Source organism: Alligator sinensis, unplaced genomic scaffold (genome assembly GCF_000455745.1).
Source record: "Alligator sinensis unplaced genomic scaffold, ASM45574v1 scaffold264_1, whole genome shotgun sequence".
In the NCBI taxonomy this organism is placed as follows: Eukaryota; Metazoa; Chordata; order Crocodylia; family Alligatoridae; genus Alligator; species Alligator sinensis.
Window position 1 is genome coordinate 1,276,614 of NW_005841831.1, and position 25,921 is coordinate 1,302,534.

General features: G+C 46.5%; 1 protein-coding gene across 1 annotated transcript in view; it reads right to left on the reverse strand.

Annotated features, from left to right (window-relative positions):
• ZNF488 (zinc finger protein 488) overlaps window positions 1–15,779 on the reverse strand; it is a 28,172-nt gene extending 12,393 nt beyond the window's left edge. The window contains exons 1-2 of the mRNA XM_006014827.3: window positions 15,715–15,779; window positions 6,959–7,181 (exon numbers count right to left, since the gene is read on the reverse strand). Of these exons, the coding sequence (XP_006014889.2) occupies window positions 6,959–7,177 (219 nt within the window). The 5' untranslated portion in view covers window positions 7,178–7,181; window positions 15,715–15,779. The remainder of the gene's footprint in view (window positions 1–6,958; window positions 7,182–15,714) is intronic.
• Window positions 15,780–25,921: the final 10,142 nt, after the last annotated feature.

The window sequence follows — 25,921 nt, forward strand, 5'->3', positions numbered from 1 at the left end:
GGGAAAGAGGAGGATCCAGGGAACTATAGACCAGTCAGCCTCACCTCAGTCCCTGGAAAAATCATGGAGCAGCCCACAAGGAGTCCATTTCTAACCACTTGGAAGAAATGAAAGTGCTTAGAAACAAGCAAGATGGATTCACCAAGAGCAAGTCATGCCTGACTAACCTGATTGCCTTCTATGATGAGATGACTGACCCTGTGGATGCAGGGTGAGCAGTGGATATAATATGTCTCATCTTTAGCCAGGCTTTTAATACAGTCTCCCACAGCATTTTTGCAAACAAGCTAAGGGAGTACAGGTTGGATGAATGGACTGTTAGGTGGGTAGAAAACTGGCTTGATTATTGGGCTCAAAGGGTACTCATCAATAGCTCAATGTCTCATTGGCAGCCACTATCAAGTGGAGTGCCCCAAAGGTCTGTCATGGGGCTGGTTTTGTTCACAGAAGTTTGGGGCTGGAAGGGACCTCGTGAGATCATCAAGTCCATCCCCACTGCTCTGGGCAGGAAAGACTATTGGGGTTAAATAACCCCAGCAAGGTGTGTATCCAGTCTCCTTTTGAAGATCTCCAGGGTAGGTGCCTGCACCACCCTCGCTGGGAATCTATTCCAGAGTCTGGAATAGAGTTTTTCCTTATATCCAGTCTGAAACTTTCTCCTAGCAGTTTATGACTATTGCTCCTGGTTTTCTCCTGGGGTGCGCTGGTGAACAGTTGTTTGCCTAAACCCTGATGCTCTCCCCTGATATATTTGTAAGCTGCCATCAATCCTCCCAAAGTCTTCTCTTTTCTAGGCTGAACAGTCCCATATCTGTTTTTCCCTGCCCAGATGGAGCACTTTACACTTGTCAGTGTTGAACTGCATCTGATTCTGGTCCACCCATCAAACTAATCTAAGTCCACCTGGATGGTCATCCTACCCTGATGTGTGGCCACACTTCCCCACAGCTTAGTGTCATCAGCGAACTTTGCCAGTGTCCTCTTCACCCCCAGATCCAGATCATTGATGAAGATGTTGAAAAGCACTGGTCCAAGTACCAAATCCTGGGGGACCCCATTGGCTACCTTCCGCCAGGTTGACACAGACCCGTCTATTAGTACTCTCAGGGTTCAACTCCACAGCCAGTTTCCCACTCATCTAACTATTGAATTGTTGAGCCCATAGTCCTCTAGTTTTACCTTGAAAGCCTTATGGGACACCAAGTTAAAGGCATTCCTAAAATCCAAATAAGTGACGTCGACCTCATTTCCCTTATCCAGGTAGTGAGTAACCTGGTCGTAGAAGCAGATGAGGTTAGTCAGACATGACCCACCCGCGAAAATTCTGAGCAACCTGTTGCTCCTCTATCAAAAGCTCCCTGAAGAAGCTGCCATTGTGGCGTCTCCTCCTCATCTTCAAAAGGAGACTGGTCAGTCACTTAGCCAGGGTCGTTTGACCCCAGCATTGGGGTCGTTTGACCCCCCCCCATGGCAGGGGGTCAGAATTGATGATCTGATTAGGTCCCTTCTGACCCTACCAGCTATGAAACTACAAAACTAAATTGGTGCTTGGGGTTGGTGCCCTGCTCACCCAAACCTAGTCATGATACTATGGGGAAAAAAGGAAGTGGCTTAGCTTGTTTAGCCTCACAAAATGCAAATTAAAAGGGCACATAATTGCTCTTTACAAGTACAATTGTAGGGAGAACATTAGGGAGCAAGAAGACAAAAAACTAGGGAGGAGTATAAGAGTATTGCATAGGCATGCAGGGATGAAATCAGGAAGGCCAAAGCACAACTGGAGTTGCAGCTAGAAAGGGACGTGAAGCAGGGTTTCTACAAATATGTCAGCAACAAGAGGAAGATCGGGGACAGTATGGGTCCTTCACTGAATGGCAGAGGCAACCTAGTGACAGATGATATGGAAAAGGTCAGCTCCCAGACTACTGCAGTTAGCAGCACAGTTTGGGGAGGTGGGAGCAGCCAACAGTGGTGAAAGAACAGGTTAGGGACTATTCAGAAAAGCTTGACATGTACAAGTCCATGAGGCTATACGTGATATACCCGAGGATGCTGAGAGAGTTGGCCAATACAGTTCCAAAGCCACTGCCCATTATCTCTGAAAGCACATGGCAACTGGGAGACAGCCTTTATGAGTGGAAAAGGGTAAATATAATAGAGTGCCCATCTTTAAGAAAGGAGGAGGATCCAGGGAACTATAGACCAGTCAGCCTCACCTCAGTCCCTGGAAAAATCATGGAGCAGCCCACAAGGAGTCCATTTCTAACCACTTGGAAGAAATGAAAGTGCTTAGAAACAAGCAAGATGGATTCACCAAGAGCAAGTCATGCCTGACTAACCTGATTGCCTTCTATGATGAGATGACTGACCCTGTGGATGCAGGGTGAGCAGTGGATATAATATGTCTCATCTTTAGCCAGGCTTTTAATACAGTCTCCCACAGCATTTTTGCAAACAAGCTAAGGGAGTACAGGTTGGATGAATGGACTGTTAGGTGGGTAGAAAACTGGCTTGATTATTGGGCTCAAAGGGTACTCATCAATAGCTCAATGTCTCATTGGCAGGGACCATCAAGAGGGGGGTCTGTCATGGGGCTGGTTTTGTTCACAGAAGTTTGGGGCTGGAAGGGACCTCGTGAGATCATCAAGTCCATCCCCACTGCTCTGGGCAGGAAAGACTATTGGGGTTAAATAACCCCAGCAAGGTGTGTATCCAGTCTCCTTTTGAAGATCTCCAGGGTAGGTGCCTGCACCACCCTCGCTGGGAATCTATTCCAGAGTCTGGAATAGAGTTTTTCCTTATATCCAGTCTGAAACTTTCTCCTAGCAGTTTATGACTATTGCTCCTGGTTTTCTCCTGGGGTGCGCTGGTGAACAGTTGTTTGCCTAAACCCTGATGCTCTCCCCTGATATATTTGTAAGCTGCCATCAATCCTCCCAAAGTCTTCTCTTTTCTAGGCTGAACAGTCCCATATCTGTTTTTCCCTGCCCAGATGGAGCACTTTACACTTGTCAGTGTTGAACTGCATCTGATTCTGGTCCACCCATCAAACTAATCTAAGTCCACCTGGATGGTCATCCTACCCTGATGTGTGGCCACACTTCCCCACAGCTTAGTGTCATCAGCGAACTTTGCCAGTGTCCTCTTCACCCCCAGATCCAGATCATTGATGAAGATGTTGAAAAGCACTGGTCCAAGTACCAAATCCTGGGGGACCCCATTGGCTACCTTCCGCCAGGTTGACACAGACCCGTCTATTAGTACTCTCAGGGTTCAACTCCACAGCCAGTTTCCCACTCATCTAACTATTGAATTGTTGAGCCCATAGTCCTCTAGTTTTACCTTGAAAGCCTTATGGGACACCAAGTTAAAGGCATTCCTAAAATCCAAATAAGTGACGTCGACCTCATTTCCCTTATCCAGGTAGTGAGTAACCTGGTCGTAGAAGCAGATGAGGTTAGTCAGACATGACCCACCCGCGAAAATTCTGAGCAACAGCCAGCACAATTTTTTGCCTTCTGCTATCTTATCACATATGGACTCCTTAAGAAATTTTTTGAGGATTTTTCCTGGGGATTGAAGTTAAGCTGATCAGCCTATAGTTCCCTGGGTCCTCTCTCCTCCCCTTCTTGAAGATGGGCACAACTTTGGCCCACTTCCAGTCTTTTGGGACCTCTTCTGAGCACCATGAATTCTCAAAGAGGTTCACCAGCAGTTCTGCGATGACTTTGGCTACTTTGTTCAGCACTCTCAGATGGAGTTCATCCAGTCCTGCTGACTTAGAGATACCCAGCCTCCCTAGCTGTTCCTTCACCAGCATGAACTGTTGGTAGGTGACCATCCCTACTATAACTATTCTGTATCATATTTGCATTTGGCAGGCTATCACTCTTAGACTGGTGTAATACAGATGTGAAGTACTCATTCAGGAGTTCAGTTTTCTCCTTGGTGTTGGTGAATAGTAGTCCCATGTTTCCACTGGTTTTCCTCCTTGGTTTCTTATTGTCCTTGATTTCTTATTGTCCTTGATTTTGGTTGCTAACCTGAATTTGGTTACCACCTTTACTTTTCAGATCTGTCCCCTACAGGTGTGGGCCAATATCTTCATCAATGTTCAGTATCTTCATCAATGATCTGGAAGATGGGATGGAGTGCACCCTCAGAAAGTTTGCAGATGACACCAAGCTGGGGAGAGTAGTAGGTTAGGGCTAGGATTCAGAGAGACCTTGACAAATTGGACTGAAAGAAATGTCATGAATTTCAACAAGGACAAATACAAAGTCCTACATTTAGGATGGAACAATCTCCTATACCACTACAGACTAGGGAAGGGGTGGGCAAAATACGGCCTGTGGACCAGATCTGGCCCACCAGGCCATTCTATCTGGCCTGTGAGCCCCTAAAAATATTAAAAATTATATATTTATCTGCTCCTGGTTGCCTGTCAAAGATGACAGGAGCCAGGGGCAGTAGGACCCAGGGAGAGCTGGCAGGAGCCAGCTACAAGGTACCCCCATACACACCTCCATATGCTCCCTCAACGCACACTCACACCCCCACCCTCCCCCACACACCACATGCCCCTCACTCCCCATAATATTCAAGAGTAAGACTTAATTTTAAGCTATTGTGCAATCACCTCTGTGTACACTACACAAATGTATGTAAATCAGGACAAAAATATTTTTTTGAAATCAAATTAATGAATGTTGTAGATGTTCAATTTTTAGAATATAATTTGGTACTTTTCTGGTTCTGAGATGGCAAAACCCCTTGCTGAAAGGAGTATTTCCAGGGGCAAAGGGAGGGACTTCTGTGGCAAAGTTTGGGGGTTAGGGGTCAGGACTTCCGGTCACAAGATGGTGACCAGGGGGTGGGGCACCTACGAAGGGGCGGGGCTACCAATGCAGCCCAGACCGCTTGCTAAAACTCAATAAGTGGCCCTCCACCCAAAATAATTGTCCACCCCTGGGTTAGATAGTAAGAAGAACTCTCTCACTAGGAAGGTAGTAAAGCACTGGAACAGATTACCTAGAGAGGTTGTAGAAATTCCATCCTTGGAAGTTTTCAAAACCTGGCTAGACAAAGCCTTGGCTGAGATGATCTAGTTGGGGATGGTCCTGCTTTGAGCAGGGGGTTGGACTACGGACTATATGACCTCCTGTGGTCCCTTCCAACCCTAATTTTCTGTGTTCTTCAGCCTGAAAAACTCTTAGAATCAGTGCCAGCAAGTATCTGCAAACTGGCTGTGGATGCATTTAGGCTGATACAAAGCTTCCAGTTCCAGAGGAGTCAAGTTTGAAGTGCTCTTCTGAGTGACATAGCAAGCAGAAGACATCTTAATCACTTTAAGATCAAGCTTATTAAGTTTATGCAAGGGATAGTATGACAGGATTGGGGGTACTTGGTTCAACAATCAGCACATGATACATGAAATGAGGTGTTTGCAATTCCCATGTTGGGCTGCAGAGATAATGCTTTGGCTATATGGTAGGTACTTGCTTCAGGCAACCAGCAAGAGCCATGATGGGGTCTCTGTTTACGTCCCATGGCACATAGCTCTGGCTGTACAACCCATATCCAAGTCACAGAACAGGCCTCACCCATCAAACCCCAGCAGTACAGGCCTGCTCCAAAGAACCTTTTTTCCTAGAAAACTCACAGGTCTCTCTGGTAGCAAAGACTGAACAAGCCACCTTGCATTAAAGACCAACACACACACAACCAGGCCATAAGGTTTCTTCTTCCTGGGTTCCCACACTCCTTTTGCTGCCTGAAGAAAATGTAAACAACCAAGACCTCCCATTAGCTGCCCCTACACTCTCCTTGCCCTCTCCCTTTGGAGCCTACAAACTTCAGCAGCTCCTGGGCCCTTGGATAGATCTACACTAGTTCAGCACTGCTTTCAAGGGTGTGGCCAAAATATAAGCTTTCTCCCCCTGCTCTCTGTTCTGTATGTCCCAAGGGCTGCATTTCTATGTTTGAGTGTATGGAGCAGCAGTAGATGGGCAGGGCTTATTTTTGGCACAATCTCTGAGACCAGCACTGAGCTATGACAGCGCAGACCCAGCTTCATCTGGGCTCAAGGAATGGGGAGGCCTGCTCTCCCTTTGTGCCTCCTAGGCTTCATCTGGACAAAGCAAGCAGCCTCCAAACTCAGTCCCTTATAATTGATCTAAATAGCATTACCTTGTGCCACACAGACTTCAGGAGAGGTATCTCTATACAGTATTGCATCACACTGTGTGTACATGCCCTCTCTCAGCAGTATCTGCTTTGGCCCCAAGAATCTGTCTTTAAGACTACATCTGCACTATATGTGGAAGATGCAAATGCAGCACTGGAAGGCATATGCAAACTAAATTTAATCTAGCCAGCTCCAGTCAGTACTAGCAGCAGGGAAACTATGGCAGCATGGAGCTCAGTAGCATACCAAACAGAGAACCCACACTGCAATCAGAGCCATCACTGCCTCCCTGCCACTGGTACCAAAGCTGATGAGATTAAAGTTAACTCAGGTTTGCCACCAGGTGAACAATCATACCTCTGACCGTATAGCCTAAGAGAGAGTACAATCCCAGATGCTGCCTTCTTTGGTCTTAAAAGCTAGCTTGTCCAGTTACAAGCCTTTGGTTTTTCATCTCAGAGTGAAAAAATGCAGAGGTGAGGAGTCATAGCAAACTCTTTGATCCTCTCTCCACCCCCGCTGGGCTTGAAGCAGATCATGGATGCTCTGGGCAAAAATGGGAATAAGCCAAGATATGGTGTGTCATCTTCCCTGTGAAGAAAGTGCCTTTACTAGCCTCCAAGCTAGCATTGAATTGGACCAGTTTCCCTTTTCAGGGTAGCTTTGAGCTATCTTAGGCTATAGATAAGTCTACAGCTTGACCATGCCACCTATCAAAGGAGGATGTGGTTTCCTTGACTCATTACTAGCATCAATTTCACATTCTCCTACCTTAAATACATAATGGATATTTCTTCGATCAGAGCATTTGAGAGCAATAAAAGCTATAGTGTCCAACAAAGTATTCTGGAGGATACATGGTCCAAAAATGGCCTCTTCTGGGATGTCTTGGGTGGTATGAACAGTTGCCAATACATCTGGAAAATGGTGATGCAGGGCCTTGTTATCACTTGTCCAGAGGAGCTTAGGCAGAGATGTAAGTTCCATCATAAGCCTGTAACAAAGCAAGGAATCGCAATGAAACCAGGGGTAGAAAACAGAAGGAGGAGGGGTGAATATTTATTTCTGTTTATTTATTCAATGTCTATACTACCCTTCCCAAAGTCTCTTATCTCTATCACAGTGGGGACAGATATTAAACATAAACAGATGTCAGTGATTGGAAATGGGTTCAGATCTGTAAGAACAGAAGTTCAGTGCACATAACTGCTTTCATAATGGCCGAAACTGGTTTAAGATAAACCTGGATGGATGTAGTATTAAACTTTAACTGATTTAGATTAAATAGTTTATTGAATCTCTGTCCCAGATTCCCTCCAGATTCAAATTAATTCACAGTCCCCCAGCATCCCAGAATGATTTGCACCTCCCCCGCAAACCCCCCTGCCCCACAGGGAGGCTAGCCTTGGCCCCAGCTGTCTGCTCCAGACAAGCAAAGAGGTGTGCTCTAGAGCCCCCCCAAGCTTCTGGCCTGGGCCACTGCAGGCATGTGGTTGCATTTCTGGAATCAAAAATAAATGTCTGTTCATTTGCTTATTGGTTCTATCTACACCATTTAGACTAACCTGTGAAGATTGAATTGAATCATCCTCAGGCCTTTTGACTGTCTGTACTTAGCCTGTGTGTTAAGCAAAGGTATTAAAGAACTGGAACTGAATCATAGTGGGGTGGAACATTACAAAGTAGCCAGACACAGACCTAGTGGGGAGCAACACCCAGGCATTTGTGGAGTTTGCTTGGCACATTGGAGCTTGCATCTTTATTAATGTCCAGGCCAGGAAGAATAAAGCCAATCTGTTCTAACTCAGAAATCTTAATCTTCTGCATAAGTCAGTTGGTCTTTTCCAGGGTGTTAAATCACATACTCCAGAGAGCCAGTTGTTCCTACAGCACAGACTGTTTATAGCCAGGAACCTGAAGCTTTGGGTACAATAGGGAAAATCTTCAACTGATGAAAATAAAGCTGAATTAGTTCAGCATAATCTCAGGCCTCCTGTTGCAGGTTACAGGCTCGGGGTCTCTCTCAAGACACATTCCTTGGCTGCTTCAGCCCAACAAATGGAAATGCTTGGATTATTCTGAACTATTGGGACTTTTCTTCATCAGCCAAAAACTTCCCCCACTGTGCATACTACCTTTTCTTTCGCATCTGTAGGATTACTGGCCCTACTGTCCTGGCCATGCTACAGTTTGGGTGATTGCTGCTGTTGTGTCAGTTGGACACAGAGTTTTCTTCTTTATTTCCTGCGCTGTTTTGTTGAGCAATGTTGTTGTGAGCTGATAAACAGCTGCCAAGTTGCACCCCTGACTAGACTACAATGCCAAATCCAAGTGGAAATTTGGAGTAGTTTGTATTTCATCAGGTGCACAAATTAATCCTATTAAGTGTTTTGGGTTCTTTGTCCTTTAGAATGAGAAGTACTGCATAAAAGCAATGGTGGTTTTGGTTTGCCACATCTGCCGTGGATCCAAACTAGAGATGGTTTGATTTCAAATTCTATTCAATCTGAACTTAGAGTCCATGGGGCTGGTTGAATAGAAGGGTCATTTTTGTCCCATCTTGCTATACGAAGTAAGTTTGTATGTTTTATTAGTGCTATGAAAGCCAGGGCAGATGACTACTCTTCTGCAAATGTCCCTAGGTAAGGATCTCAGACAATAATAACAGTGGAGGCAGGGAAAGTGTGTTCTTGCATCACAGTCAGCTTGCAGGTATTTGTCAGTAATTCATGGGGAAGAAGCAGAGATGCTTTTGCCAGCATATCAGGCTTGAAGCTGGGAATTCTGCCTGTGGTGAGGCTGAGACTGTCATTCCAGCCCACTCCAATTTGTTGACTGAAATAGAGCTGTATCCAACTCCCACAGTGATCAATGGGAGGGCCTCATTTACTCCAGTGGGAGCTGGATCAGGTCCATTAAGCAGAGAAAAATTAAGGAGAACAGCACCAAGCCACAAAGATGTCTTAGCTTAATAAATATTGAGAGAGAAGAACTGAACACCCAGTATAATCCTTCACACTCTGTGCCAACAGAATTAATTTGTTACAAAGCCACTCATGACTTAAACAGCAATGATATAAACCATTCAATGCACAAAAGAGCTGCACTGATTTAACAAGAGTATTTTCTAAATCAATTTAGTTAAATCACTACTATGTTCTCATGGATACCATAGGTCTAAACTTCTAGTTTGCAAATACTTTTAATATTATGCACGAAGCAGTACATTTTGTAGTATCAGGTTCTTAACAGACAAGCCAGGCCAAAGATGGAAAGGGGGAAAGGGAGGAGGGGGGAAGGCCCCTGGAAGATATTACATTTATGACATGATTAACATGTTTATCAAACCATAAATCACAACATGCCACAGGTTCAGCCAATTTATGGCAACATAGAGTGGCAAACCAGCCACGTAATTGCTCTACATATAATGTAGAACATCTTTGTGGCTGGTTTGCATGACACTGTAAATTGAATGTATTGCATGTATTTTGTTCCAGATTGGGGCTTCCCTACCAATGTCAACAATCAGTTGATTGTCAGCATTGGCTGAGGGCAGTCCCAAGTCTCAAACTGGACCTGGGACTACTGCCAACAATGATTGTTGGCACCAGTCCTAGACAGCCCCCAATCCTGAACCAAACCCCAGGGCTGGTGCAATCACTTAATTGTCATTCCTGGCCCCAGACAGTCTAGGTCCTGGGGCTACCCCCAGCCTGATTCCTGGAGATCAGGCTGTGGGGTATCTCAGGGTCCTGAACCAAGACCTAGGGCTGCCTATGCCTGATCTCAATGCTCAGTTGAGCTTTGAGATCAGGCACAGTCCAGGCCCTGGGTCTGGGACAAAGCCATCCCTGGCCCTATCCACAGGTTTAGCCTGGGGGCAGCCCTGCAGCAGCACAATTGGGATAGGAAGAATTTTATACTGTCACAGGGTGCAACTTCCAGGGATGGCTGTAAAGCCCCTGGAGATCAAAAAGTGGCATAGAATCATACAAAAGCAGGGTTGGAAGGGACCTCAGAAGGTCATCTAGTCCAGCCCCCTGCTCAAATGGGGGCAGGGACAGGGGGCTGTGAGTCAGGAGTGAGGGCTGGGGATAGGGGCTATGGTTGGGAGTGAGGGGCAACAGCAGGGTTTGGGGGGGCAGGGGCCACAGATCAGGGGTGAAAGGCACTACCTGAGCTGCTGGGGGGCTGCAGCTTGGGGATGAGGGGCACCGCCAGGGCTGGGTGGGAGGCAGGGGGCTGTGGATCAGGAGTGAGGGGCATGGGGAATGGGATGGGATGGGTGACTGCAGGTTGGGTGTGCAGGGCACTGGCAGCACCAGGGGGCTGCGGGTTGGGAATGAGGGGCACCAGCAAAGGGTGGGGGGCACAGTACTGCTGTTTGGGAGTGAGGGGCACTGGCAGTGCTGGGGTCAGTGGGTCCGGAGTGAGGGGCAGCAAAAGGGCTGGGGCGTGTGGCTTGTCAGTGAGGGGCAACAGAATCAGCAGGGGCAGGGCACTGGCATGTTACTGCATTCCCCCCTCCCTGTGACAGATGTCCTTTTTTTTGGACCTGGAAATATGGTAACCCTACCCAGCCCCCTAACCATTTTTGTTGCCCTCTGCTGGACTCTCTCCAATTTGTACATGTCCCTTCTGTAGTGGGGAGCCCAAAACTGAACACAGTACTCCAGATGAGGCCTCACTGGTGCAGAATAGAGGGAAATAATTACTTCCCTTGATCTCTGGCAGCATTCCTACTAATGCATCCCAGTATGTTGTTGGCCTTCTTGGCAACAAGGGCACACTGTTGACTCACATCCAGCTTATTGTCCACTGTAACCCCCAATTCCTTTTCTGGAGAGCAGCTGATTAGCCAGTTGATCCCAAGCCTGTAGCGGTACATGGGGTTGTTGCATCCTAAATTTCCTGTATCCTGTACCCTGCTGTATAGGAAGTATGTCCTGCTCTCACCCACCACATATTTATGTTTTTCATTATACAGAATGCTGAAGGGTGCCCTGGTCTTATCATAATGACCACCAGGTTTGTGGTCAAGGCATTATGGGCCAATTGCATGGCTCCATTCCACCCCTACTCCATGACCCAAGCCTCACAGATATCATCTGCATTGATGTTCTGTCTCATCACTCACTTAGCCCTTCTCTGGGCCCTCAGACTCTTTGGCCTTGGCCAGCCCCACTTTGGGTCCTCAGACTCCTCAGACTCTTGTGCAACCCCTCCCTGGGCTGCCAGTCCCTTCGGTCTTTCACTTGGCCCCTCTCTGGGCTGCCAGGCCCCTTTGGTCTCTTTCTGGACTCTTCTGGTTGTCCATTTTTCCCCAGCCACTCTAGACCTCTGGCCCCTTGCTAGGCCTCACACTACTCCCCAGCCTCTCACTGGGCTACTGGACCCTACTGATCCCCCTCTCCCTTTCAGCCCTACTGGTGTTACAGATCACTCTTGAGCATAGGTGATATGTAGGGAGGGCATGCGGGGGCATGTGCCCCCCCTGAGAGCACTGGTGGCCCCCTCCCAACAGCAAGTCTGGCTGGTAGGGGGGCTGAGAGAGTACTAGTGCCCCCCCTGAAATTGGCTCCAATGGGGCTGGCCACTGGGGGACCCCCACCCAGTCGCCAGCTGGCTGCTGGGAGAACATCCCCCTCTCCCCCTCGGTCATGCCCCGCTGCTGCCAACCCAGACTTGAGAGGCACAGTTGCCCATGCTCTTGATTTGGCTCTTGCTGCCCAGACCTGGGCACTTTGCCCCTCATGGCTACTCCCAGGTGTGACCTTGGATTGATGCCCCTCTCTCTGCCCCATCTGGGCCCTTTGCCCATCCTGGCTACTCCCAGGGGTGGCTCTATCCACACCCCAGGCACTTTGCCTATCATGGCTACTCCAACATGTAGCCCCTTTCTGCCCACACCTCAGGCATTCTCCTCATACTTACTCCCAGGTGCAGCCTTAGGCACTGGCCCTGATCCCAGCTTTCCTCAGGCACTCTGCTTGTGGATCCACTGGTCCTCTCACTCTCTCTGGGGCTGCACAGTCCCCCTCTTTCCTGGCCCCTCTCCAGGCCCACATAGTCCCACTCTTCCTCCTTCCTTTGCTGTTAGGGTGTGGTCCCTTAGCCTTTCTCCTCCACAGGGTAACCCACAAGGCAGTGGGAGCTGAGGCTTTAAGGTGCCCCATATTTGTTTTTCACTAGGGTGGACCATGCATGGTATTTCATGGAGGCTGCCCCACTACAGGCACCCCACCATGCTAGCCAGCCTCAGTAAGGTACAGTTTCAGGTCCTACCCAGGACCATCCTCCAGGCTATCCTACCCTGGAGATCCTGATGTTACACATCCTTCCTGAACTATGGGCTTCCAAACCCATTCATTGCTGTTCTTGATCTACCAACCTCCAGGCCCCCTGGCCCCAGCTCAGGCCCTAGTCTCTCTGGGCTCACCTTTAGCTCTCCTCTGGGCTCCAGACCCCTCATTAGACCCCCTACATTCAATCCCTCTTTCTGGGCTCACCCAGACCCCTCCCTGGGCCCTCTTCATTTGTCCCCTCTCTCTAGGCTCCCCTGGACCCCTCAATAGGTCCCCTTCATTCAGCCCCTCTCTCTGGGCTCCGCAGACCCCTCACAGGTGTCCTACATTCAGCCCCAATCTCTGGGCTCACCCAGATCCCTCACTGGGTCCCCAGGAACTTTCACCAGCTCCTTAGATCCTACCCAAACCTCCGAACTGCTTCAGATTTTGCCCTCCCTACTGACCTTCTGGAGCTGTAACCATCCTGCTGAGGCAATCTCCAGAACTTACTGCCAGCTCCTCTCAAGGCCTGGGCTTACACGTACTCTAAGTCCAGACCTCATTCCAAGTCAGATGAATCCCACTATCAGGCTTAGCCTTACTTGCCAGCTCCCTGGGTCAGCTGTCTCCCAGTTAGCCCTGCCCCACACCTGCTTCACAGGCTGCCTGACTCTTAAAGTAGGAGGCACTCCAAGTGCCCTGCCACATATACCCCATCCCAAACATTGTTTATCCTGCCATGCACATCTGGCATAGCAGGGTGCACAACTTTTGGGATGTGGCAATCATGCCATCATTTTAATGTCTGCCAAGGGGCAAAAACAGTATGGAGAAGTGAAATAAAATGCCCAAGGTTACAGAGAAAGTAATTAGCAGGTCTGGGAACATAACTCAGGTCTCCTGACTTGCATTGCATTAAGTCAACTGAACATACACTATCTCTCCTTGTGCTGTACTCCTTATAGGCAGTAAAATTAAAATGGATAGTTTTGCTTTCCATTCTGATTCTCACATATAATCATGTTTTATTTGTATGATGTTAGACCATCAGAGGAGCTTATTTTTTATACTATTTAAAAATGGTTTTCATTTAAAATACATGGCTTTTTTAATCAGTGAAAACCTGCTGGTCACATTTCATTTTTAGATAATATTAAAGAGCCCATAAACTTTAGATCTTAGCTGCTTGAGAATGTCTCCAAGTTAAAAAAATCCTTTGGAATAAATTATGAATCTTAAATCAGATCCTTAGTGTAGGTAAATTATACCCTTTATAGAAATTGAGAAAATCTACAAGTTGGGAGTTCAGGTGTTTTCCCTGCTATTATTTAACTGCCTACCTATGTTCCTAGAAGATGTCTGCTATCACTGATTTGCCCATGGGGGGAACTGGCTTCAGGTGGTATCCCTAAACTAAGGCCCCTGGCAGATATTCAGCTTAGGACACAATAATCAGTTAATTGTATCTTAAAGTGTAACTCAGCCACAAATTCATGCAATTAATGATGAGACAAAACACTAAACTAGCCACAAAATCATGAGCTGGCAGGGACTGATCAGCTGATTGTTGGCTGGCAGGGACCCTACCATGGCCAGTTTGAACCCCAGTCTAGTCCTGATCCAGCCAAGGAGGAGGAGGACAATGACGAGGTTCCTAAAGACCCAAGGAGGGGTCCAGGAGCCTAGTGAGAGGCAGAGAGCGGAACTGGCAAGGGTCCAGGAACCTCAGGGGAGGGGCTAAGTGGAAGAGAACATCAATGAGGATACTGTGAGGCATGGGGTAAGGTGGGGAAAGAGACCTGAAATTAGCCCATAAGGCAGGGAGCACTGGCACCTGCTGGCCATTTGGAAGAGCAATTTAGCAAGCCCTGGGTCAGCCTCCATCATAAAAATAAACAACATCAAGGCATGGTGGGTGACAAAAGTAGTGATTGTCCAACAAAGTGAGGGCTGCAGGGACTCCAGGGGCTTTGTAGCCACCTTGGAGAGGCACCCTATCACACAGGCTCCCCTTCATTGGCAAATAGGGTGTGATTGGGGTCTAATTCCTGATGGAAAATCTTGACCTGCCATGCATATGTTGTATGGTAGGAGGTAGAGGTACACTGATACATCAGTCATATCAGATTGGCACCAATAACAGGAAAATTAACATTATTGGCAATCAGCTGTTTTTGGCTGATAATGTCACCTATAAATGCTACGTGCATGTATGTGGCCAGAAATGTTGCACAGCAGTCTGTAAAGCAGTGTCCAGCCAGTAAGTCTGTGCAGGGGAAGGAGTGGGGGCAGGGCAGTTGAAGGTCCCCATGGTGAGGGAGGGAGTGGGGCAGGGGCAGGCACTGCCCAGTCAAGGCGGTGAATGCGACTCCAGGGCATGGGACAGGGCAGAGCCAGAGGTGACTCATCCAAAGGGTGTGGGGGCATCTCCCTTCCACTGTGCACACCCCCAGGGGAGGCATGGGGGCATGGGCCCCCCACCAGATTTGTGCGTATAGTGAGGGTGGGCTGCCCACTACAAGCTTGGGGCCAGGGGTGGCACTGGCTTCTTCCCAGTAGGGGGTTGGGCCAGGGCCACACTTGGGATGGGTGAGGTGAGCTCAGCTGCATGAGGTAGGCACTGGGAGGGGTGGCTACAGGGGGCTTATGGGAAATTTTGCTGTGGCCATAGCCCCCCAAGCCCTCCCTAGTGTTGCTGTTGCCTGCCCCAAGCATAGCCCTGGCCCACCCCATCCACTGGGAAGAGGCCAACGCAGACCCTGGCCCCCAGCCTGCAGCAGGCAGCCTGCCCTTACCCTGTGCACAACTCCAATGGCGAGGGGGTGGCACATGCCCCCCATGCCTCCCCCAGGGGTGCACACAGCAGCGGGAATCCAGCCCCCTACCACCCAGATGAGCCACCCACAGCTCCGCCCTCCGCCCCACCCCAGAGTCATATTCACTGCCCCAGCTGGGCAGTACCTGCCCCTGCCCCTGCCCCACTCCCTCTCTCACTGTCAGGGCATCAATCTGCTCTCCCCCTCCTGCCCCCGCAAGACTTATTGGCAGAAGGCTGCTCTCCAAGCTACCAGGCTGCATCTTTATCAGTGCACCTCTGGTAGGAGGCACAATTGTTGGGATTGTGGATCAAATCCCACCATGCCTTTAACTGAACATTTGTCAGCAGCATAAGATACCGCTGTTCCCTTTCATATATGAGTATCATCCCTCTCATGAGAGAAACCAGAATTCTAGTACCTTGGAAAATGAGTTCCTAGTGTGGGAGAAATCAGCCATTCTGGATTTTTCTTCCCTCTCGGACACCTGTCCTGGAACAGAGGTCACCAAATGGATAGAGATGATCTCCCTTCTTCAAAAATCTCTTTCTATGCACCAATATCCTCTTTCAGGAAAGGGACTCTTACTTACAAATATAGAGAATAAAGCAAAGAGTAAAGTCTTTGCTACTTGCTGCTTTTCTTCACTTGAGCACTTGTCAAAGGACTACTGAATTATAAAACTAAAGGTGTGAATGTCTTGCAGACTGAAAATTTGAACATGTGCTAAGAAAAATAATTTTTGGAACTATGTGTAATAGCACTGTGCAGTGATTCCTGCCAGAACATAGTTCCCAGCACGCGTGCAGATCTGAAAGGATCCAGAGACATAAGAAATACAGATGGGAGCCCAAGGCATTAGCACTATTGTTCTATATCCTCCTTGACTCCAGTCCAGTGCTTCTAAAATAGACATGCCATCAGTGAACCACAAAAGGGGAAACGTTCCCAGATTCTGCATGAGGAAATTGGACATCTGAATACTGCCATCTCCACTGGATGTATGTTGCAATGCACATTACTTCCTTCCCTTCTACAGATCCCAGCTATGGTAGAGTTTTCACAGGTTGGAGGTAAGGACTGGGAGCATTACTGCAGAAATAGCAATCCCTAATTCAGTGCCCAGCAGAACTGGTGCAAGCCAATCCTTCTTGTCTACAGAAATGAAGGGAAGATGTGACTCCTTGCACTTTGACATCCCCACCATAGGAAATATAGTTGGAGCACTCTCTTGCAGCAAAACCAATATAAGCAGATCTTCAGCTCCACTGCACCCTTTCCTTAATAAGAGGACAAGGGAAGAAGCCAGAGTGGGAAACCTAAATATTATCTGATTAGCACATCTCTCCATCCAACCACTAGTATCTCTCACCTATAACACATTAATGTTGCTGGCTTGTTTCTAAGAGCCTGATGGAAACGAGCAAAGCTCAGTGGCAAAGTTCCCAGTCCTATAGCACTGGATAGAAAAGGCTCAGCAGGACAGATTCATTTGTTGTGCAGAAAGACCAGTTCTGTGAAGCATAAGAGAAACATGCTGCTTGTATGCAAAGAATGGGCTTGGTACAGCAAGTCCTGCGCTACCTGTCAGTGCTGAAAGTTTTCAACATGTGAGAAACAAAGATCTTTACAGGCCAAATATTGCATCAACTGCACCATCTAGTGCATAATCTCAGAATAACACAGCCCTCTCCTGCAGAATTAGGGCAGGCTAGATCTCCAGGCCTTGTACCGCCCACTCGCCCCACTGGGGTACCTATGAGACCAAAATTAGGAAGAGCAGACACACCAGGAAGAAATACCATGTGTCTTGGAGTGACCCTGACAGTTCCCCTATCACTCTCAGGCTGTCTCTAAATCAGTGGTTCTCAACCTAGAGTTCTGCAACATGCTTTTAAAAGTGTCATGGGGTGTGCGTGGCTTCCCAGTGGTCTGGCATGGCCCGTCCCCGCTGTACACAGGGTGGTCTTGTGGAACTGCTGATGGTGGAGAGAGGCCAGCTGAACTAGCTTGGCCTGCATCAGATGGTGCTGGCAGCTGCAGGTGCCCTGGTGCTCAGATGGAATCAGCACAGGAGAAGCAGGAGCAAGGCACAGAGACCAGAGGCCAGCAGCAGACATGGAGTTTGTCTTCTCCCACTCAGCTCAAGCATACTCTCACTGCCCCCAGATTCCCAGGTAGTCTTCAGGAGCCAGCCTTCAGGGCAAGAACCTTTGCTTGGGGTCTTACAGCAAATGTCTCCCTTCTTGACTTGTCCGTGTGAGAGACTGCTGCTGACAAACTGAGAGGGAAACAGCTGCTCTGTGGGTAAGGAAAAGACGTTTTAGTTTTTTACTATTGTGTAGCAAACCCTGGTCCCTACCCTCTAGTCAGTCCAGGGGTCCACAGTGTTTTTGGGCAGAGTGCCAAAAACACCTGCAACCTCAACTTGTAAGATGTTGGTGTGCCAGAGGCATATGGTGCAGGTGCCGCGAGGGGCCTGATCCTTGCTGTGGCAGTGCAGCCCCAGCCCCTTCCCTGATGTTCGTTCTAAGGCACATGTGCACAGGTGGCAGGGAGGCTGCAAGCAGCTGCACTGGAGTCAACAGATCCTCAGCCTAGCTTGTTGCCAGCAGTGGGTGCGCATGTGCCTTGGGGTGGATGGTGGGGAAGGGGCTGATGCTGCACTGCCACAACAAGGATCAGGCCTTTCACGACTCCCTCACTGTCCACCTCGAGGTGTGCATGCAAAGTAAATTGCCTTCTTCATGTACCATGCTCTGCCACATGTGCCAGAGTTTGCCTACTCATGAGTCAGACCACTGTACCCATGCATCTATGGGGCTCTGATCCTGAAGTGATCAGTATGTACTGATTTAACTGTAACATTGCCCTAAAAAATAATGTTTCTGCTTTATTTCCATGTACTTAATTTTTAAAAAATGAAAAAGGGTGTTTTGTGAGGTTTTTTTAAAGAAATCTAATCTAAGGTAAAGGGACCCCAGAAAAAAGGTTGGAATGCCCTTTCATAAACATGTTGCTACTTATTTAAAAAAAAAACTTTTTTATTGGTGTGGTGCTACATTCAGAAAAGATTATGAAGAGGTTCCTCGAGTCTAACAAGGTTTACTACTGTGTTGATACAGAGCCTGAGTGCAGCCCTTGAACACGTGCTCAAGAACCCTGGGCTGTGTGTTGTGCCACTGCCAGACTTGATCTTTGGTGAGGGGGGGCAGGAACAAGTGTGTAGGGCTTGCTTTGCCAGGGCTGGTTCCAGTTTGGGGAGGGAAGCTGTACAAACAAGCTTGAGTTTACTCTGCACAAGTGCCTGGCTTGCCTCATTGCTGTTATGTCTGAGCACCTTCTGGTCATTCCGTAAGCCACACAACTAACATTGCTTAATTCATACGTTCCCTCTCTCATTCATTTCCCAGTGGAAGAATGGCAGTGGAGATTGTATTGGTAGGGCTTGGTTTGGGGGAGGAATTTTAAATGCGTGTGCTGCTCCTTGTATATGCTTACAAAACCCTGCTAAAGTGCATCTTGCCTTTGGGGTCAGAAGGTGGTGAGGTTTGGGATGTTTCTTCGAACCTGGGAGAGTTTGTTCCACAGTTTCAGCCTGGCCCCTAAGAAAGTTCTATCTTCTGTACAGAAGAGCTTTACGTTTGTGGTAGAAAGTCCACTTGTGTCCCTGAAGTGGATCTCTCAGCTACAGCCTCTCCTTCCTACAGCTTTGTCTTACTCTTTTTTCCCAGAGCCTTAAAGATAAGGACTGAGATTTTTAACTTGCCTTGATGTGACAGAGAAATTCTCCTGCCTGACCTTTTGAATTTCCTTGAGGCAAAAAAAGATGAAGGAACCTTAAGAGGAAGTACAAAGAAAAAAGGAAAGTATAGGACAGTGGCAGGGCTTGAAGTAGAGCTAGGAGTCTGTAAAAGCTTTGCAGGCATCATGGACAATGGGTAGAGCTCAGATATCCAGTAGGGAGCTGCAGTGAAGAAAGGGTCAATATTTGGTTTTGATTTGGGGGATTTTTCCCTAAAAAAAATTGCTATTGGTAGCTCGTTTGGTCTTCGACACTTTCATAAGTTAAGCTATAGTTGTAGACATTTTTAATTTTTCTTAATAGAAAAGATTTCTTATTGTGTTCAATAACTACTTCAATGTAAATTACTATTAAAATCAGAGACCATTCACTGTAAACCACAAAGGGTACATTTTTTGAGGCTTGTGAACTGAAAACATAAAATATTGAGAAACCTTCTAATTTTGTTATTTGAGCAGTTCTAGGGTGATGCAAATGAACAGGGCCTGACAGGAGAAATTAGTCCTGCTTTGTCCAGTCTCCTGTGACTCCCATTCTAACCTTCCTAAAGTTCTGTAAGATTCAGAGGTTTGGGTTGTAGCCGTGTTGGTCTAAGGACATAGGCAGACAAGGTTCCTTGGGTGAATTTGATATCTTTTATTAGACCAACCCAAATGGTTGGAGAATAGTTATTAAGCAAGCTTTCGGGTTCAAAAACCTTTCATCAGGCTAAGGAAGCTTCAGCAGTTGGTGTGTGCTCTTCCTGGATGAAATTAAAAGTAAACAAGTAAGATTCAGATGTATTTAGAGTGCCTCTGGCACCCATTACAAGCTCCAGTAAAGCACCAGAAAATCAAAGTTTGGATGCTAATGCATTAGTGAGGAGTGCTGCTGGCAGAACATAACGCCAGATTGCTCAGGACTCTAAATCAGCTCTGCCGTTTTTGTTGTTCTCCTACCACTCATTGCAAGTGCAAAGAAGAGATGATATGTAACAACTGAATTGACTGTAGCTTGTATCCAGGTTGTAGCCGTATTGGTCTGGAGGAAAAAGCAATCAGGGCTTGTGGACAGATGTGATGTCTTTTATTAGACCAACAAGATTTTTGCAAGAAAAAGTCTTTAAAAGAAATTTTAAACTTCTTTTAAAGAATTTTTTTTTGTGCAAAAATCTTGTTGGCCTAATAAAAGATATCACCCCTATCCATGAGCCCTGGTTGCTTTTGACTGCAGCTTGGTCGTCTGCTAAATTCTCTGCAGGAGTTTTCATTAGGTATATGAGTAAACTATATCAGAAAGCAATGACTGAATGCAAGAGAGGCAGCTCCCCAGCTGTCAAAGGAGTGAAATTTTGCAATCATCTAAGTAAAGTATTGGGAGCAAAAATAAAACCTGATTCTCTTTAAGATTGAACTGGATAAATCTTACAGAAGGGGTGGTATGATGGGCAGGAAGTTTTAATACAACGATGTGTATGATGTGGAGTCAGGTTTCAGTGATCTCCAGATTGGGGAACAAAGGCAGCTTTTATGGTGTGGAAAGTGTTTGGTGATACCATTATTTACAGCATTTGCTGGTTGCCACTTAGGGCCCTAAATGCAACTAGATTCAGGAGGGGAGGAGTGGATTTGGTTGAGGTGCGGTGATGCTCCTTCCAGCACAAGGTGTTCCTGGCCAGAGGACTTTTGAGCTTCCAAGTCCTGGTGTTCCTGGCTAGAGGACTTGCTCTTCTACTCAGGATCATATCGTTCACCAAATTTTTGGTCAGGAGGGATTTTTTTCCCCTAAATCAGATTGGCAAAACTCTAGGGAGTTTTACTTTCCTCTGTATCATGGAATATGGTCCTTCTTTGGGATCTTTCATCATATGTTAACTAACTACTTCAGCGCCTTTGCAGTGGCAGGTTATTAGCAGTGTTCTTCTCTCTCTTACCTTTACCTATGACATATTATAGGGTGCTCTTGATTCAAATAGTATGCCTTGTAAATGTGTTTGAAGTGGTGTTTTTCTGGAGATTCCTTAGTAAATTATTGCCTGTGAATGCAGACTGGATTAAGTGGCCAAGGGGCCCCTTCCTGTCCTATGTTCCTAAGAGATGCAATGCAAGATGAGAGCGTAACATTGCAAATACTCACCACCTTAGTCAGTACTTGCACTAGAAAGAAATAACTGTAACACTGTGGTGGTGGAGCAAAGTGGGATCAGACACAGATAAGCCAAATGTAGAGCTGAAATGTAAACACCTGAATTTTGGTAAAGAGTCCTTGGATCTGAACCAGCCTCTCTGGTTTTCATTCCAGTTTGGATCCACAACCAAAAAAGACCTAGTTTCTCAGCTTGGATGTGTTTGAGTTCTTGCAAGAACACCTGAGTTTACAGTTCATGTACTGAGAATGATCTCAAACATGAACATTGTGGAGGAATAAGCCACTCTGCCTGCCTGTCTCTCTGATGTAGGGCTACAGCTCAACCCCCCCCACCCAGTTACAAACGCTGCAGGATGCACCTGGTCTCCATGGTAACAGGGTTGTAAATTCCTGAGGTGGGAGGAACTTGCTCATCCTCTGTCCTGTGTAACCCTAAACTCTCACCTGAGAGTGCTGACCAACCAGTGTCAGCTGTGGTCTGAGAATACTGGTTTATGGTTGCGTCCAAGGGATGAGGTCAGAAAGATTATTTAAGGGCCCCTCCATCTTGGTGGAGGGACAAGAGACAACTTGGAACTCACGCACGCACACACATAAAGAGGTGCCTGCCTCCAGAGGAAGCTCAATCAGCCTCTGGATGATACTTGTAACTTACCTGAATTTTACCTAGTAATGTAGGATGAAGTGATCTAGAAACGTGTCAAAGGGCTACCAAACCATTTCTATTTGCTCTGGAATTTTCTTTTGCTACTTCTCTGACCTGTAGCCCTCCCCAAACCTTCCCTCCCTACCCAATAAAGCTACCTGCTATAACAAGCTTTGAGGTACATGCTTGAGAAGGATGGGGCACGCCCTTCTATTCCTTTGACTTGACTGGCCAAGGGACACTACCTTCTGTGCTTCAGGTTAAAGGAAGCACCCCAAGATCTTGCAGTGGGTCAAGTGCCCTCAAGGTCTGCAAGGCCTATGTACCCCAGGGGCATAGGGCCGGAGCAATGACCAGACCCTGGGTGGTGGCAACAGTTACCCCAGGCTTGTGGGTGTGCTCCAGGAAGGGGGTCAGTCAGACATAGGTGCCCTAGGGAGACACTTGGAGCTTGGTAGGTGGTCGGGCACAGAGAGGTGGGTGGCTCAGCGCAGGAGCTCCCCTTACTGGCCTGCCACAGATATAAACCTTAGAACTGATGCATCTACAATCCCAAATCCTGAGCCCCGGCCTAAGCCTAATGTCAGTCTTGATTTAAATACTGTGGCGACAGCAATAAAGTTGGCATAGTTTTGCCAAAAGCTATAATCATTATTGCAAATCTTTATATGGGGTCATAATTAGAGAATGAGAAGACCTATTAGGGTGTCTAACTTTCCTTGCAAAAGTCAAAGTAGATGGGTTACTTGGATAACCAGTGACAAGCAAGAGACACAGACAGAGAGAGGATCTTAAAAGTGAGTTTCTAACAGCTATGTGTGCCTATTTTTAAAGAATTTAATCATGAAACTGTCATTTTCTTTCATGGGAGCTTAATTTCCTTAGGCTAACACCATCCTGCAATTTCCTGTTATAACCCATTAATATCTAACAATCTGCTCCTTTCTCTCCTTGTACTTACACCTGCCAAACACTTGCTGGTAGTTATCCATCACTGCCTGGTTTTTGTTTCCATAAGCTAAGCATCTGGGGTTATTCACTTGTTCCTGAGAAGTCAAAGCTTCCAGCCTTTAATTGGCTTGGCTGCTCTTCTTGTAACTCCCCCCAGTACTGAAGTGTTAATAACACACCTGTCTTGATCTTTCTTCTCTATAAATTATTCTTAAATACTGTTGTCCCCATGTCTTTAAGTCAAACTTTTAAATCTTCATGAACTTTGCTCCTGGTTCAGTTGTTTTCATGAAGTTCCCATGTGTTAGTGTTACAATGGCTTTCCAGGGAAGTGCTTAGTTGTATTGCATAATTTCCACAGAATTATAAAATGTTAAGGGTAGAAAAAGCCTGTTTTGTCATCTCCCCTATCTGGGCACAAGTCTTTTCTTGCTCCCTCTAAAATCAGCAGTAATTCCTGCTATCCTCAGTGGCAGCAGGAAGCAGACTTCGGGCTTGATCCCAACCTGCACATTTTTAAATGAATCTAAACAGAACACTAGCAAATGGCCCAAGTATCACTTCCAAAACTTCTAAAGTGACACTAGTCCATACCCTAAATAGACTCCATTCCCAGCTCTACCACTTGCCTGTTGGTTAACCTTAGGCAAGTAATTCAACTCTACCACCCTGTGCCTCAATTTCCCATTTATAAAATGGAGATAATATTGGCATCCTTAGTGAAATGCTTTGATATCTGTAGATGAAAACTGCCATTACAGTTTTTCCCCTTCCTGCATCCAGTTGCTAGATGTAGCCCCTTGGTACCTACCTAGATAATTCTCCTTCAACATTGTCATCTACATCCTTCAATTATTCGGAAACACTTTCTTCAAAATACTGAATTAAGGTGTTGACTAGCTCTCTTGCCAAGCAAACAGGATTGAGGTAGTATTGATACAACATTGCTGGTAGCCTACATTTACACTACTGCAACTGTCAGTCTAGCTACAAGCAATTATCAAGTGCCTATCACAGACCTGTAATCTTAGCTTGAGTTTCTCACACAGCTCTGGGACACTATAAATAGCTCTATGTATTATGTGTGTACCAAATGCTGCATTATGATGAACCTTCCGCTGTGAGCTGCTTAGCCATTTCATTTCCAGATGCATGCATAGCATAGTGTCAAGGTTTCGTGGTGCAAGGTTATGTAACATGGGTACATGGGTCATCCCCATTAAAGGGCTTTGTACGGTCATGCTGCTCCCTTTTCCTTCATCTGAGAAGGAAGTTACTTTAGCCCTTTGCAAGTCTATATTGGCCAGTATTTTGTAGATGACTGTGCCAAGGTTCTGGCCCCTCTTTTTCCAGCTACTTGGAAAGGAGGGGAACATGGAGGACCAGTCCCTGCTCTATACTAATGTGCAAAGTCACAAAGAAAAAGTAATGCAGGTGCACACAGGAGTAAAAATGAGATCTTCCTCATCACATTTCTTTAGGTTGGACACAAGCCAGACAGTCTTCAAACGAAGCCAAAGATCTTAAACATACATGAGCATGGAAATGCTGTTATGTTGAAATGTTTTCTTGGTTGCTTCCTGAGGAGTCATAGATCCAAAGTCAGGAACAGACCCAATGATACTCACAAATACTCAACAGAATGCACAATCCAGACCGTTTCATATACCACAAGCCAGATAGAAGTATAAAAGGACCATATCCTTATACAATGAAACTGGCTCTTGATTAAGGTAACTGTTTACAAAGGGGTGGAAAAATCAGCTGGCATTCCAACCTCAGGTATACACGCTGATTTCTCCATGCCTCTGTCAAACTCTTTCTTCCTGCCATTTTATGCTTCTCCTTCCAAATTCCATGCAGGTCTGTACACCTGCAAATTATAGCTAACCACTTAAAAACTAGACAGCACGGTGGCCAGAAACTAGCTACATGACTGAAGATTTTCCATCATTAGAATGCAGGAGTGAGATAATGGCTTGCAGTCTGTGTACATTGGAGGAAGAAAAGCCTGGAAAAGCAGTTATGAGCACAACCTATGGAAAAACAAAATTTGTTGAGCACAGGACTCAATGTATTGGCATATGTGGGGATTTCTGAGTAAGGAAATTGCCTCTTTTTTTTTGCTTCTACTGTGTTCCATGTTTATTTATCCAAAAAAAACCTTTTCATAAAGAATATAGATATAAGCCACCAGTTCACAAATTCAGACTAATTGTTCAGGCTAAAGTCAAAACAATGCTAAATCTTACCATGCCTGTTTCTCCTGTTGCCATCACAAAAAACAACCTCACCAGCAATCCCATAAGTCTAATCATTACATTCGGATCTTGCAGTTTAAGTTTATAGAATTTTGTGACCTGCCTTTTAGTGAAGGGTGCATTTTGGGCTGGGACATGCCATGTTTCAGTCTAAAGCCCAGAATCTGGAATGCCATCACCTTCTGGAGAGACCACCCCTATTCAACAACTTTCTGTTATCCCCTTTCATAGTTTGCATGAGAAGTTCCTATTCCTTTGGGTTTTCCCACATGTGGGTTTCTGAAAGTGAAATAAAATATTAGACTATTAGATTTAAATGAAGGATACTCTCCGTATTCTGTCTCTCACAGGTGAGAACTCTTTATATAGAGGAGGTTAGGAACTCCATGCTTTATGCTATGGGCTCCTCCTCCCCCCTGTGTCTGATGTACACCCACCCATAACACCTGCATGGACTATCTGCATATGGACTCAACCCTGCCCTGCACACAGATTTTCCCCTGCTCAGCATGTGTCTGGATGCACATGCACATGCATACTGGCTCTCTGGCCTTTGGTGCCAAAATTCCCAGTTACACCTCTGCTCTCCCATTAGATGGAAAACTGTTGGAGCCAGAACTTTTTCCCAGTTCTATATGATTCCATCTTAGCCAGGTTTCACTGTCTATGAAATGGGGTGCTCATACCATGTGTTCCCAGCTTGCTTGTTCCGCAAGCAGTAACCAGTGTGCACTGAATTGATTTGGAAGGTTCAAATTCCTGAGCTGGAGACTGACCACATAGAATCTGTGTCCCTTTTATTACAGGTTGTGTTAGTAGCATAGCCTACAGTTAAGGT